This window comes from Cibotium barometz, chromosome 19 (assembly GCF_041138505.1).
Source record: "Cibotium barometz isolate CiBa-2024 chromosome 19, ASM4113850v1, whole genome shotgun sequence".
Taxonomy (NCBI): Eukaryota; Viridiplantae; Streptophyta; class Polypodiopsida; order Cyatheales; family Cibotiaceae; genus Cibotium; species Cibotium barometz.
This window is the reverse complement of record NC_141064.1, coordinates 20,471,871-20,487,396: the sequence shown is the minus strand read 5'-3', so window position 1 is coordinate 20,487,396 and position 15,526 is coordinate 20,471,871. Positions and strand designations below refer to the sequence as shown.

At 48.6% G+C, this 15,526-nt stretch overlaps 2 protein-coding genes and 1 pseudogene across 2 annotated transcripts in view; 2 read left to right on the top strand and 1 right to left on the bottom strand.

Annotated features, from left to right (window-relative positions):
- The window catches only part of LOC147628332 (proteasome subunit alpha type-1-B-like), a 39,181-nt gene that overhangs the window by 11,278 nt on the left and 12,377 nt on the right, over window positions 1–15,526 (bottom strand). The gene's annotated exons all lie outside the window — the stretch shown is intronic.
- On the top strand, window positions 10,775–12,495 carry LOC147628334 (uncharacterized; annotated as a pseudogene).
- LOC147628333 (uncharacterized) lies at window positions 12,551–13,834 on the top strand. Its single transcript, XM_086813421.1, has 3 exons — window positions 12,551–12,853; window positions 12,960–13,121; window positions 13,252–13,834. The coding sequence occupies exons 1-3, from the start codon at window positions 12,551–12,553 to the stop codon at window positions 13,696–13,698; spliced, it is 912 nt and encodes a 303-aa protein (XP_086669547.1). The 3' UTR covers window positions 13,699–13,834.

The window sequence follows — 15,526 nt, the reverse complement described above, 5'->3', positions numbered from 1 at the left end:
CTCTCCACGAGATCCCACAAAGACCAACACCGACTAGCCCAAGGTAAGGTGTGCTGCCCATGATTAGGATTAGGGTTAACCCAAGATTACAGTTAAGGATTAGCAAGGTATGGAGGAGGGTTCACATGTAGGCTAAGGGCACTGCAAGATGAGGTCTGGATTGGCCGTGGGCCAATAAATAATAGCTACGGACTAGTTATAGCTGAAAACTTATAAATAAAGCAAGGGTCTATAATAGTTGTGTTATTGCTATATACGTGATCTTGGGGGCACTTATTAGTTATAAGAGGTGTTCATGCGGCGGACTAGAGAGCTGCCAAGGGCGTACAAGCCCTCGGGGCCATGGAACTGCGACCAAGTGGCTTGGCCTGGTGGTATGGAATGCCAACTGGGATCATTGGGCTTGGCAAGCTCCCAACAATCAAACCTCAGGCTCGGGGGTTGTTGGAGGAATTGAACCTACAGTTCGGTGGTGAGTCACTAGCCACAATATATCGCAGTCATGCGATGCGTACGACATCGGGTCTACAAAACCTCGTGTAGGGTTTCTAACCCTAGTCCTCTATGGTTCTATGTCAAATAATCCTTGGATAGGTCATGTGTGGACTTTACACTTAACATGGTCAATATTAACCATGTGTTTAACTCATGTTTCGGGAAGTATATGCGATACCAGACCCAGTGGAAAGCCAATCCTCCAAGCGTTTCCGGGCATGTACACAAAGGCACAAGTCCCAGCGGAAAGCCAAGTCCTCCAGATATTCCGGGCATGATAACATCAAGTCCCAGCGGAATATCATATCCAACTATACAGCATGACACGTGTCAATCACATGCATAGGCACATTCCATAAGCCATGGACACCAATCCAATATGTACATAGTGTGAAAGCAAGAGTGAACCATTCGGGTGGCCAAATGGTGACACCTATGGTCTGGTCTGTATGAAGACTAGACCAATGTTGCCACCAAGTGACTGCTTCACCCGTAAGGTGGGGAGCTGCTACGTGGACTCTATCCTGAGGATCTGTGATCCTAGCTAAAGGAAAACGAGCATTAAATTGATGAATGAATTGATTAACTGCTAAATGATCACACTTACCATCATACTTACTAAAATTTGGTTGATTTCGGATGACGATAGTCGATGTTGCGGGTTGCTAGCTGGTGGTACCTATGGCTGGGGGTGTTGATACCTCAGATGTATGGCCTCCTTTTCCCTTTGGTGTTTGAGTAACATGCACTCTCAATTGAGCTCTCGTTGGTGCTCTCGAGCGGCAAGTTCAGCTTGACGTCGGTCTTCGTTGATCCTGCGCTGGGCTTCTTCAGTCCCATCTATTTGCTTTTTCTTCTTGCCGTCTGGCCTCATCCTCTCGTCTTTGCTCTTCCATCTGGAAGAAGAGAGTGACGAAGTCGGGGGTAATTGGAGGTGTGGGTTTTGCTGCTGTTGCCTCCAAGAGTTGGAGACGCTCCAAAAGAAGTTGGTTCTCAGCTCGGAGTAGAGCTTTGGTATCTGTAGTAGGTGGAAGAGCAAGGTCTCCTTTGGGGGAGACGTCTTCTTGCTGATGTGTACTCTCCTCTGTAGACATGATGCTGAAGTCGGTGGTTGTGCCGGAACGCAATATGACCGTCCAAGGATGCCCTCACGCTAGGATGCGGTGTGTGTGGACAAGGTGAATCTGATACCAATGTAACATGCAGCGGAAGTATTTGTAATTAAGGATCCTATCACACAAGTCTCACATTGCCTTCTGTATCTTGAGTTTCACGAGTTTAGCGATCCACTTTTAGGACTTCAAACTTTAAGAGATTTAGAGAGAGAGAGAGAGAGAGAGAGAGAGAGAGAGAGAGAGAGAGAGAGAGAGAGAGAGAAACTGTACACCAGATTGGGTCCCGAATTACCCACTGAAGGGCCCCCTATCCCATTACCGGAATAGTATTTACTTTTATTACTTTGGACTGACGATAAGCCAAACGCAAGATCTCAGAGGACCAAGAGTTGGGCTGAACTGTACACGGCTTTAGAAGCACCATTAATGACTGATCTCAAGCCTATGCACTCTTCCTAATGGAATGTAGGAAGGTTGCAAATCTGAGACTGAGATATGGACTGCTTGGGACTGGTTCTAGGTTGTGAATGAATGCTGAAAATGAGTGTATGAATGCGTTACCTTAACCGTAAGGGCTGTAGCAAAACGATGAGTGTATGGATGCTGAAAACGCTGAACCCTGAAGGGGCTGAATGCTGTTAATGCTTCTTGTGCTGAAGGATGAAGCGCTTGAAGGCTTGTGGCGGATTGGTGATGAATGAATGAATGAATGAATGAGTGCTGCTACTTATATGGGCTTTGATGCTGGTCGGTTGGCTACAGAGCTGGCCGACTGCATCATAAATGCAACACGACTAGAAATGACGTGATAAATGCTGTAAAATGATAAATAAATACTAAAAAATATGGAAAAAATACTGGAATAATGCTGAATAATATTTTGATGCTTCTGCCATGGTCTATGTGGTCTTATGTGCCTATCAGATGGATGATATGCAAAATGCAACCATGAATTGATGTAGACCCTAAGGCTTCTATGACTCCTATATGCATGAATGATTCTCTCCAAGTGGGTTAAGGGACGTTAACTGACTGACCGACTCACTATGGTTGAGGAATGACCTACGTAGCTCGTGCTTGACATATCCTGGACTGAGGATTACAATGGGGTCACGACGTATGATAAATATCATTCTACAGGGTGCTAATACTGTGCAATGTTGCACTGATGATGATGAGCCATCTTGTCACCATGCACTACAGTCATAGTAACAGGGGACGGAGGGGACGGAGGGCCGGGACGTGGAAACACCGTCCCGAGTCGGCGACTCGTTCCGGCGTGGGTTGGGGACGGAGGGGACGCCTCGGGCAGATGCGTCACAAGGGGACGGGAACGACAGAATGGTATGGGCGAGTCGGGGACGGGACTGGAACGGGACGCGGTTTTTTTTTGGTTGTTTTTTCTGCCGTTTTTTTTTCCCGCTGTTTTTTTCGCTTTTTTTTTCTGCCGTTCCCTTCGCTTTTTTTTCGCCTTGTTTTTTTTTTTGTTTTTTTGTTTGCTTCTGCTCGTTGCTGTTGACCGTTGCTTTTCTCCCGTTGGTGGCTGGCAGCTGCATATACATTTCCGTGCAAAGGCTGGCCTGGCTGCCATCACCCGTGACCTGAGCCTATAAGGCTTGTGCTGAGTGCTCTCCTCTCTCTCTCTCTCTCTCTCACTCACTCTTGGCCAGCCTATAAGGCTTGTGCTGAGCCTATAAGGCTTGTGCTGAGTGCTCTCCTCTCTCTCTCTCTCTCTCTCTCTCTCCCACTCTCTCACTCTTGGCCAGCCGCCCCAGTCTAGAGCTTAAGGCTTAAGCAACAAGCACTCTAGCCTCTCTCTCTCTCTCTCTCTCTCTCTCTCTCTCTCTCTCCCAGTGCCTAGGACCATGCCCCAGTCCCTCACTCTCTGTCTCCCACTCCCTCTCCCACGGGCCACTCTCTCACTCTCTCTCTCTCTCTCCCCTCACTCTCTCTCTCTCTCGAGTCTCAACCCACAAGCTTTCTCTAGGCTCTAGCCTCTCCCACTCCCTCCCTCACTCTCTCTCTCTCTCTCTCTCTCTTTTTCATTTTGTTGGGATGACAGAGGATACCCCATACAGGTACTCCGATTTGTCTCATAGGCCAAGTTCGGTCTTTTGGAAGACGTTAATAAAATCTTTCTTTCTTTCTTTCTTTCTCTCTCTCTCAACTTTCACCCTCTCTCATTGCATCTTCTTCACAAGCAACCTCCGGCTCCGCACGTCATGGTGGTGCTAGAAGAACTGATGGTTGGTCATGGTGGGAAGAGGTTAATGCCAACTGCCCTAGAAGTGGAGGAGGTTCACGCGTGTGGTCTTGCAAGCTTTGCCCCTATAGGCGGACGAGTGGGTCAGACAAAGTGAGAGCCCACCTTATGCATGAGTCCGGGCACGAGGTTCGATTTTGCACGGGAATCACATCGGAGATGAGAAGGGAGCTTCTTAAGCGCATTGCCGGGCATGAGGCTTTGAGGGCCGCAAGGCCGGCACGTGTGGCTGTGGATCCTGGAGCATTTGTGACACTACTTGAGGGGTCTGTTTCAGGGTCAGGGGGTGCATCTACCACATCTACACCACGGCCACATGGTGTAGGTTCCTTTGTGATGCCCACACCCGCGCGGCGACAGAGTACACTTGAGGGAAGTTGGGATCCTAAGAAGAAGGAAGTGGTTGATACAGCTGTGGCTCGTTTCTTCTTCCATGACCATATTGCTTTCCATACTGCTAGGTAAGCCTTGACTCTTCCCTCTTAACATGATTTTTCTAAGTTTCATTCTTGAAAGTTTACTTGTTTCTTTTTGTAATCAGATCCGAGTACTTCAAGGCTATGGTGAAGAGGATTGGGAAGTATGGTCCAAACTACACTCCCCCATCATCAGAGTCTTTGCGCACCACATTGCTCAACAAGGAGAAGCGCCTTGTCGAGCAAGTTGCAGAGAACACAAAGCGGCTATGGGCAAAGAATGGAGTGTCACTCATTGTAGATGGATGGAGTGACACGAAAGCGGTCCATCCATGGTCTCGTTGCATATTCCCGTGGCGAGATGTACTTTATTGCTTCACATGATGCCTCAGGGACAGGGAAGAGTGCAGACGTGCTTGCAGCAGAGTGGGCAAGTGGCATTGAGCTCATGGGCCCGGAATGTGTGGTGGGTTTTGTTGCAGATGGCGAGACTGCAAATAGGGCAGCTGAAGCTATTATTGAGGGCATGTATCCACACATGACTGTGTCATATTGCATGGCACATTGTTTGAACAATCTTTTAAAGGATATTGGAAAGAAGTCATGGATTGAGCCAATCATTCAGGAGGCCAATCAAATGGTCACATTTGTCTTGAACCACCAGTTCCTCCGCCACATGTTCTCCAAGAAATCAAGGCTCTCACTTCTCAAATACCCAGACACCCGATTTGCCTTCAACTTCTTGATGCTAGCCCGCTTGAGGGAGTGCAGAGGTGCATTGAGGCAGCTCTTCATCAGCGACCGACGAGTTTACCACTTCTTCATTTTCTTCAACAGCCATAGGCATATTATGCAGGGAGCATGCAGAGAACACTTCCTTTTGGGAGGATGTGAAACGCATTGATGCTATGGTGAGGCCTATTGTCCACTTGTTGAGGCTTGTAGATGCCAACCATGCATCGGGAAGGTGTATGAGGCAATGGATAGACTGATAGAGAAGTTGCAAGAGTTAGAGCCCGATGAGGACAGATACGAGGAGCTTCGTTCCTTATGTGTGACGAGGTGGAACTCCTATGCCTCTCCTATGCATGCAGCTGCATATATGGTGGACCCTGAGTTTCACGGTAATGTACAGGAGGGTGACAGAGAGGTCAGTGATGGTTGGAGGCGTATCTTGGATTGTCTAGTGCCAGATGGAGGCATTAGGCGCAAAATCAGAGACCAGCTTGTTGCATACAGGTCCTTTCGTGGTGCTTTTGGTTGTGCGGATGCATAGGAGGATAGGTTGAAGGTTGGGGCTGCTTTGTGGTGGGAAGACTATGGTTCAGATGGGCCTGAGCGGCAACACTTGGCTGTCCGCATTCTCAGCCAAGCTGTAAGCTCCTCTTGTTTGGAGCAGCTTTGGAGTTCTTACAGCCATATTGCATCAAAGAAGAGGAACCGCCTTGGTGTAGAAAAGGCCAATGATCTTGTCTTTGTAAGAGGTGCCAAGATTAGCATGCAAGATTTTGGAGAGCCTTTTGATCAGACACTATATCAACATGCTATTGGATGCTTGATCTACTTATGCAACACACGGCCATACATTCAATATGAGGTGTCATAGTTGAGTAGATTTATGCATTGCCGAGATATTAGGAATACATTTCTCTCTCCCAAGAGATTCACCATTGTATCCAGTGCACCCTACGTGTGCCTTGTTTGCAGGCTGCTAACCCTAAATCTAAGTGCCTTGTTTGCAGGCTGCTAACCCTAAATCTAAAAGTGGTGTCACCCTCTATCTCTTATTATTGGGTGTACTTATTATCCTTTGTACTTTATTTTGTGTAGAACACTTACCATTATCGAGTGGTAAATTTACCTTCTCCTAAGAGCTTCACGACTGTATCTGTTTGCAGCCTACATGTGCGTTGTTTGCACGTTGCTAATCCTAAACCTCTTAACACATGTGTCTCTCTATATTCCGTTGTTTTCTTTCTTCTTCTTTTTTTTCCGAGAAAAGATCCTTTCATTAGTTATATAAAAACGCCCGTAGGGCTACAAAAGATCTCTCCTGCTCATAAGAGAAACAGAGCAGTGAATACAGCAAGGCAGCCCGGGAGACTCTCCCTAGGTGCTACAAAATACAAGCATCAATACAAAGGACTGAGGGGCTAAATCATACAATAGGGGGGGGGGGGGGGGGGGGGAAAGCCAAACAGGTGGCCTGTAATGCCAACGGGGGGATCCCGTGTGTAAGGTATAGAAGGGGCCGCTGTGCCAGGTGGTGTGAAAGGCCTGGCACCGCAAGATCGCCTCATCCGAGTCTCCCCGGATGCGGTCATACTGTCCTCGCAGGGTGTAGATCAACTCCTGCCAAATCCCCCGTACAGTCTCTGCTGGTGGCTCCAGTCTCCCCTCAAAGGCCGTGAAACACCAGGCCCTCCAGGTGAACCAGATGGTGAGGCTGCTGAGGAGCTCCCATCGTAAATCCCTCTCCTGTGTCCAGCTGGCAGACGAGAAATCCGGTGCCGGAACCAGGCGAGGCTGGCCCCTAATGAATCTGATGGCCTGACTGTCCTGCTCCATCTCATAGCCCATAGCAGGCCCTGACGAAGTCGACCAAGCAGCAGCACCCCACGTAAACATACCCTCTGGAGAGAGGGGGGCCAGAATACGCAGCATCCGCAGCCAAATCTGCTGCGCCTAAGGGCAATCCCAAAGGCAATGTCTCTGTGTCTCCATAGGGTGGCCGCATCGGACGCAGGCCGCCAGAAGACCGCTGTAAACAAGCCAGGTGCCAACTGCTGAGCCCCTGTGGGCGACCAGCCCACTGGAAAGTCGAGATCTTGCGGGCCTGTCGACTGGCCCAGAGCCGAGCCCAAAAATCCGCCAGGAACTCCTGTGAGAGTCCCTGTAGCCGTCAATGCCTCGCTGCAACTGGAAAGACCATCCTCCTCGCCGTCAAAATATGCCGCCCTAGCCGAACTGTATACTGGAAAAAGGTGATCTCTGTGGCCTCAAGGGATGCATAAGGATCATGCCACTTATACTCCCCAGGGTCCCACTGTAGCCGGGCCAAGGGGCGCGCTGCATATGCCCATATGCGCCAATCCGGGAGCACATCTGCAGGGTTGGGGTCAATATGCCACTTCCGAGAAGCCGCGGCCACTACCCGTATCCTCTGAAAGGTGCACTCTACAACCAAAGGCGACTCCACCTCCACTCTCTGAAGTCTGCTCTCATCCTGAATCTCATAGTAGAGGCATCTGCCATCCTCAGTGCAAGCTCTGACAGCAATCAGGATCTCCAACTGTGTAAAGGCTCCCATCCACCGCGGGGCCACTGGCTCGAAAGGCGTGAACCACTCCTCTGTGTGAGTGCCTCCTGAATATCATCCCTCATAATCAACCCCCCTCTGAAGTGACTCAGCCTCTCCATCTGGATCTCCTCTGGGAGACTGCAGAGGCCTGCCAGTCTCCAAAGCTACGTGCTGGGCCTGCCGCTAAAGGTCCCCAGGCTAGACGAGGCCGAGAACCCAGCATATGACCCTGCTCTGTGCGAACCGCTGGGCTCCAGATGAGCAGCTGTCTGGCCCGCTCCTCAACACAAGGAGGAGGTCGCTGAGAGCCAGCTCAGCAGCTCCCAAGCTCTCAAGATGCTCAAAGCAAATCTGTCCTCCCATCCTCTACTGAGGCCTGTCCTCCTCATCTCTATGAAGATCTAGCGAATCTCTGGTGCCCAAGTGCTCCCTGCTGGGGGGAGCCCGAGCCTACAGCCGCTGCAAGAGAAGCTCTTTCCAAGGCTCAGCGCCTGGAAGCAGCCCCCGAACAATAAGCTTCCCTAATAAGGCTCTACTCTGATTGACTGGATCTATAATGCCCAAGCCTCCCTGAGCCAGCGGAAGTGTAATAACTGCCCATGCAACCTTTGCCCGGGCTGGCTGACCGTCCCGCCCAGACCAAAGAAAGTTCCTGATCTTAGTGCAGCTTCGGGAGCATTGATCAATTGGCGCAAGACAGTGGCCTTTTGGATCAGTAGTGCTCCCACTTGGCATGGAGCCCGGACCCCGGTTTTAGATGGATTCCTCCTGGCACAGCAGTGCGGTATTTGGGATGCCAGATTGGACTAGATTTGTCACCTGAGCAGCAGATTGCCCCGCTTCTTTTGAGCATTCAGAAGAAGCTTTTGTATTGGAGTACAGCTCGACTATCCTTGGCTGGGAGGGTGGTGGTGGCAAATCAGGTGCTGTTAGCAACCATGTGGTACATTACGTCTTGCTGGATCTTCTCGAGCTCTTGCATCAGCCAGGTACAAAGGGAGCGACTGCTCTGCCCGAAGAAGATTGGCCTCTTGGCCATGCAAAAATAAGCCCGTGTCGTCTGCAAACTCAGCATCGAGCAGGTCCTCCCCCCGGACTGGGAGCTGGAGTCCTCTCAAACCAACCTCCTTTGCCGTCAAATACATGCTCATAGCCTCCGCAAAGAAGAGAAAAAGAAAAGGGGCGAGGGGACACCCCTGACGGACTGATCTGGTCAGCTCAAAACTCGGCCCCCGTCCTCCTGCAATCAACACATGGCTACGAGCTGTGGAATATAGAGCCGCCACCCCTCTGATCCATCCTGGCTCAAAGCCCAGGCGAAGCATAGTGCCCTCTAAGAAACCCCAATCAACTCTATCATATGCCTTCTCAAAATCGAGAAGCATCACGACCAAGTCCTCGCCAAGAAATCTAGCTCGGGCCGTCGCCCCCCAGAAAGTAAAGATGTTGTCAAGGATACTGCGCTCCTTGACGAATCCTGTCTGGGTAGCATGAATCAACTCCCCCAGGAAGGGCTGGATCCTCAAACTCAAGGCCTTTGCTAAGACCTTGTAGACAGTATTTGAGGATCGTAATAGGCCTCCAATGCCGAATATCATCTGATACTCCCTCCCCCTTGGGGATAAGAAAGATCAAGCCCTCTGAAAAGCTCTGTGGCATCACCCCAGTGTCCAAAACATACTGAAAGCCCCTGCGGAGGCCTAGCCCCGAAAGGTCCCAATAGCGCATAAAAAAGGCCGACGTCAGTCCGAGTTTTCTTTCTTCTTTTATTCACTTGCACACTTGTTAGGGGTTTGTCGCAACCACACCCACTCCAAGATCGCCTGGAAACGCCTGATCTTATATGGTTTCATGAACGAAAATTGCTCATGCCAATGCTGCATTGCATAGCATCTTTATGTGCTTGCTTGCAATTGAAATTGCATGCTGTTTTCATGCTTGCTTGACCAATGTGTAGTTCCGGGTAAGGGGACGCCCGCCCGTGAACCGTGCGTGTGAAACTGTCTGCTGACATGGTTGTGTGGCATGTGAACAGGTGGTAAGTATTACCCAATCTAGGCTCGAATAGCCCTTAGGACTTAGCCAATATTTATAAGTGAGTGTGTTCCTGCTTCATTAAAGTTTGGGCGCCCAAAAGTCACATATAAATTATGACCGCTTCCAAGTTCACACTCACTGATGTCCCGAGGTGGACAAGACTCAATGTCCAGGACCTGATCCTCCCCTTTTACTCATAAATGGGCATCTCCCCATGTCCCTTCACCTGATTGGACCCCAATTCACTTACTTATTAAGAGAAAATTCGTGTTTTCTCTTCATGAGGATTTTTGGAGGCTGAAAACTCTGTTTTTCCACCATTTCTCTCCATTTCCAAGCTCTCCATAGCCATACCCAACTTGCTAGGGTGTTTTCCAAGCTTCCAAGAGTGTTTCCAAGTGCTAATCGCTCTCCTACTCACTCCCAATGACTGAAATTCAGTAAAACAGCTCTCATTTTTGCTGTAATTTCTGGTCTTCTTGCTGAAAACCCTAATTTCAACCTCCCTTTCTCAAGTTGAACCATAGGGGAAGCTTTCCCAGGGTTCCCTTCAGCCTCTTGAAGACTTTTGTCACGAAGGATTGCGGCAAATCGAAGATATCAACACTTCCAAGGTAGGATCAAAACGTACGTACGGATCCAATCCGTACAGTACATCCGTACAGTACGGGGATCCGTACGTACAGATCGATCCGTACGTGTTTTTTTTTGGGTGGGGTTTCGGGTTTTGCCTGCAATAAACATTTTTTTTTTTGGGGTTTCGCATTCTTTTGGGTTTCACCGATAGCGTCTGGACTCCGTACTGCTGCCAGCGATAGCATCTGGACTCCGTGCAGCCGCCAGTGCACACCTTCCGGTACAGTCTCTCTCTCTCTCTCTCTCTCTCTCTCTCTCTCTCTCTCTCTCTCTCTCCGCTACTGTTGCCACCGCCTTCCCTTTGCTTCGCCATCTTCTGTGTTCTTTTCCACACCCACCCTTGCTCAGGCCCCCAAGGCAGCAGCATAACTCTCTCTCTCTCTCTCTCTCTCTCTCTCTCTCTCTCTCTCTCTCTCTCTCTCTCTCAGAGCCTTAGGTAATCATCTGTGGACCATGCACTGAGCTCTCAGCCTCTCTCTCACTCTCACTCTCACTCTCACTCTCACTCTCACTCTCACTCTCACTCTCACTCTCACTCTCACTCTCACTCTCACTCTCACTCTCACTCTCAGCTGAGCTGCCCACTAAATATTATGCATTGCATGATTGTTGAATCCTAATTGAAATTGTATAGCATTGTGCATTGAATTTGTCAGAGCAATCATGCCGAAGCGAGAGAACCCATACTGGAAGGAGCACACAAACGTCATTCGCATTGTGACTACTCCAGGGCAGGCAGGTAGTGGCACTCGACAATGGCAGTGCAAGTACTGCAATTTCACCCTCACGAGTACAATTACTCGTGTCATCAAGCACCTCACAGGCATTGGCACCACCAACAATTGTGCAGGGTGCAAGAGAGTGCCAGAAGCATTGAGAGATCAGTTGATTGCTGAAAATTTCCCTGCAATGGGGGCAGCTGGAAGAGGAAGAGGCACACAAGAGACACAGGATGCGCTTCATGATGCTCTTCTTGGGGACTTGGCCGGTCCATCCACGCAGGTTGATGAATCTCAGCCTGCCTCTTCTGAGCAGGCATCGTCTGCCAGAAAGAGGCCTTCTGTCATGCAAGATGAGAATGAGGGTGATACACATACGGAAAGGCCAACCACCTTGCCTTCTCGTGTGCATGCACAGTCTTGGGTCAAAGAAAGGCAAAAGGTGGCTGAGATGGAGATTGCTCGCACTCTCATAGAGTGCAATATCTCCTTCAATGTTTTGAGGACTACCCAATGGAAGAGGATGGTCAGAGCTATAGCCCAGGTTGGACACACGGAGTCATGGTCAGGGCTTGAGTACAAAAAGATGCGCACCAGGATGCTTGATGAGCAAAAGGCCTTGATAGACAAGGCATTGGTGCCAGTGAAAGCAGGTTGGCAACAATTTGGTTGCACTATCATTTCGGATGGCTGGAGTGACACACGGCGACGACACATCATCAATATTCTTGTCTCTTCATGTCTTGGTACGTATTTCTTACGCGCTGTGGATGCTGGGAAGGCAGGCGAACGCATCACTGCTGAGAGTATCTACGAGCATATTCGCCGGGCAATTGTTGAGGTTGGTCCAGAGAATGTGGTGCAGGTTGTAACAGACAATGCTGCTAATTGCAAGGCAATGGGAGACATGGTGGAGGCGGAGTTTCCTCGCATTGTGTGGACTCCATGTGCAGCCCATTGCCTTGATTTGCTTATGGAGGACATAGGCAAGCTGAGTTGGGTGCAACCCACAGTTTCTGATGCCACGAAGATCACTACATTCTTCAGAAAGAAGCAGCAGGCATTGGCTATCTTTAGGAGCCACAGCAACCTAGATATGGTGCGGCCATCCAAGACAAGATTTGCCTATATGTATTTGGTGCTACACAGGCTTTTCAAATTGAGAGATCCACTATTACAGACAGTTGTGGATCCAAAGTGGAGAGATATGTATCATTCACAGACAGAGCCCACCAAATACATACAGAGACGGATACTGGATGAGACCCTCTGGATGGATGTGCAAACTCTCTTAGTGGCTTTGCAGCTAGTATTTGTACTTCTACGAGTCACAGACATGGAGGGCTCCACTTTGGGCTTAGTGTACCACCTCTTCATGCAGATGAAGAGTCATATTGCAGCCTGTACGTCCCTGACACAGAATTGGTAAGTAAAATCTTGATTCTTGATGGCCGATTACAGAATCTTGATTCTTGAGTCTTGACTTACTAATTGCTCTACTTCTCTGTTTATTTTACTCTTGCAGCCGAGATGATATATTGGCTATTGTGGATTATCGATGGGGGTATATGAGTCGCCCCATTCATGGGATGGCTGCATTCCTCCATCCTTTCTACAAGACGCTACTTCTCTTTCATGATAGGGAGCTGCTCACCTTACGAGATAGGTACATTAATAGTATGTATGATGTGGAGCAGCAATTGGAGATTGATGCGGAGCTCTGCAGCTGGGTCAACAACTTGGGACCCTCATTTGCTAGAGCTGTTGCTCTTAGACCAGAGGCCACCAAGCTTCCTCTTACTTGGTGGCAAAGCTATGGAAGACAGGGTCTTCCACAGCTTACAGATATAGCTCTGCGAGTGCTATCTCAGGTATGTATATCATGTATGTACTATGCCATTTGAACTAGTCTTGTAAAGCTTGTTGGGAATTGCCGAGCTCACATGAATGAAGCACTTTTTTTGAATTGGAGTGCAGGATTGTTCAGCAGGTGCTTGTGAGCGCAACTGGAGCGCTTACTCGCTCATACATACAAAGATATGCAATCGTTTAAGCACCTCTCAACTAGAGAGACTGGTCTATTGTAGGGCCAACATGAAGCTCGTACGAGCTTATCATGCTTTGGGCACCCCAAAACAGGTGATTTTATCCTATTCATTCTCTTATGGGGATTGGCCTTCCATTTACATAGCTTTTATACTAGTAACTATAGTATACAAAAAGTTGAGTCGTTGACACTCCACGTTCTCTTTGGTTTTACGTTGAATAGGTGGATCCAACACGTGTCAAGCTGGTCCCAGATCCTACCACCATTGATGAGGCAGAGCAACGGTTGAGAGATGAGCAGGACGAGATTCTTTGCCTCCTGCATAGAGAGCTAGAGAGTGTAGACAGGCGGGTGACGAGATCGAGAGCCCGGGCTTATAAAATTCAGCTACATGAGGGACCTGCAGATGCAGAGAGTTCTGGCCGGAGAGGCGCCCGGAGAGGGAAGCTGCCTATTCAGACTCCTCGAGCACGTGCGAATGAGGCCGTTCGCCTCATTCACACTACCCAGCAGGATGATGCAGAGACAGGGACAGGGACATCTGAGGCAGCCCACCCACCTGTGCCCATGATGACAGGGCCTGAGTATGATGACGAGGGCAATGTCATCACGGAGGGTTATATGCTTGATTCTCCAGGGTCATCATCCTCATCGGATGATGAGTTTTGATTTGGATTACCTTAGTTTTGATTTGGTGTTGTATGGACATGGCACATTTTGTCATTATTCATAGACTCATTTTCAAATTTCATCATTTTTTTATGTGAATTGTGAGTTGTCACGACTCACTTGTGACAATGTGACTTGTCTTAAGTAATAGGTATTAAGTATTAAGTACGATTAACTTAAGTACGATTAACTTAGGTATTAAGTATTAAGTACGATTAACTTAAGTATGATTGACGACTTTGTGATTCTAATTTCTCACTTTTGAATTAGTAGGTTTTTGACCTTGTTGTGTCTCTATTTCGAAAGTTTTATATGTCAATGTGGATATGGACTGAAATTTTATGTAGGTGGCTGAAATTTCTGAGATTTTATGTATTTTTATGTATTTTTACCAATGGTACGTATTTTTACGTACCTTAAAATTTTTTCCCGTACCAAACAACGTACAGTACGTACGGATCCGTACAGTACATAACGTTTGGAACCACCTTGAACACTTCTAAAGCTTCCAACGCGAAGGCTTCCGCTTGCAACAACTTCTATGAAGACTGGTAAGCTAATTGGACAATGTGTTGTCATTACTTATTCAGTAGAAGGGCAGGACTCCTTGTTTAGCCGCCCTGTGTAGTATTTCTCTTGTCCTATGTGCTCTTGAAGATGTTGCTACCTTGCTTGGTAGAACATAGAGCCAATGGTAGAGAATATGGGCACTGAAGTCGGGCCGGGCATCAAGGTAGCTCCTTGGTGATCTACATCGACATACCATTGTTTTCTAAATGCTGAATTTCATATGCATTGGCATGGAGGATTTGGCAATGGATGCCCGTGAAGCTATGTATTGAATTTCTCCAATAGTAATACAATTTACTCAAGGAAGAGGTCGGCCATTCCGACTCATTGTGTGTCTCTTGTCAATTCAGCAATTTATTTCTTATATATGAGCAAGTGTCCTTCAAATCTTAGTGTATTTAAGTGTATTGATTAGCATTGTGTTCAACCAAGTTACATTGGTATCAGAGCATACGGTTCTCTTTCACTTCTATCGTGAGAGACGATCACCATGAACACTAGCTATCTCTACACTTAAAACATTATGGACAGCCATACAATGAATGTTGGAGATGCTAATACAAAAGGCAAGGACAATGAAATGCATGCCTCCAATGCTTTACAGGATGAGCAAACTCATGTGGTGCACAATAGGGAACATGAATATGTGGGACAGCCATCCCGTGGCAAAGAGAAGATGCAAGAAGAAGAGTCCATAGTCTTGAGGGCTGAACTTACTCGTATGCAGGCTCTTCTCCATGCACAACAAGAAGAATTGAATCTCTATCGCCGCGAGGATCCATTGGTACATGACCGTTTGAAGGCCAAGAAAGCTGAATCTTAAGACGTGCACCTGCTTTATGCAGCCGAGGCCGGCAGCAATCTCGAGGCCCGCGAGGGCAGCTTCGTGGCGGTATGGGACGTCGCGAGGAGGAGATTGGTCGGTACGTCAACCTAGTTAGCTCAGCTCGTGGCTCGGTGGGGACAGCCAAGACTGTGGGCTCGCCCACGGCTGTCATGGTTGGGAGGTGAGTCAGGCCTGCACCCCCTTGCTTGTTTGTTGTTCGTTTGTTTGCAGGATTCGAGTTTCGAACCAAGATCGATCACGAGGGGATCCGTGGGCAGTGGGTATCTACCGTGTGCTATACGCATGCAAGACTAGTTTCGAGGCTTGGGGAAGCTTGGAACTAGGCAGGCTGATTGACGAGCTGAGTTAGGGATATACTAACGGGCGGACACCCAAGTATGGACGGGCGGGCGGCCAAGTGTGGACGCCCGA

Coding starts and splice junctions, on each gene's coding strand:
- LOC147628333 (XM_086813421.1), top strand. CDS start 12,551: ATGAGTCGCCCCATTCATGGGATGGCTGCATTCCTCCATCCTTTCTAC. Junction 12,854..12,959: donor CTCTGCGAGTGCTATCTCAG/GTATGTATATCA, acceptor ATTGGAGTGCAG/GATTGTTCAGCAGGTGCTTG. Junction 13,122..13,251: donor CTTTGGGCACCCCAAAACAG/GTGATTTTATCC, acceptor TACGTTGAATAG/GTGGATCCAACACGTGTCAA.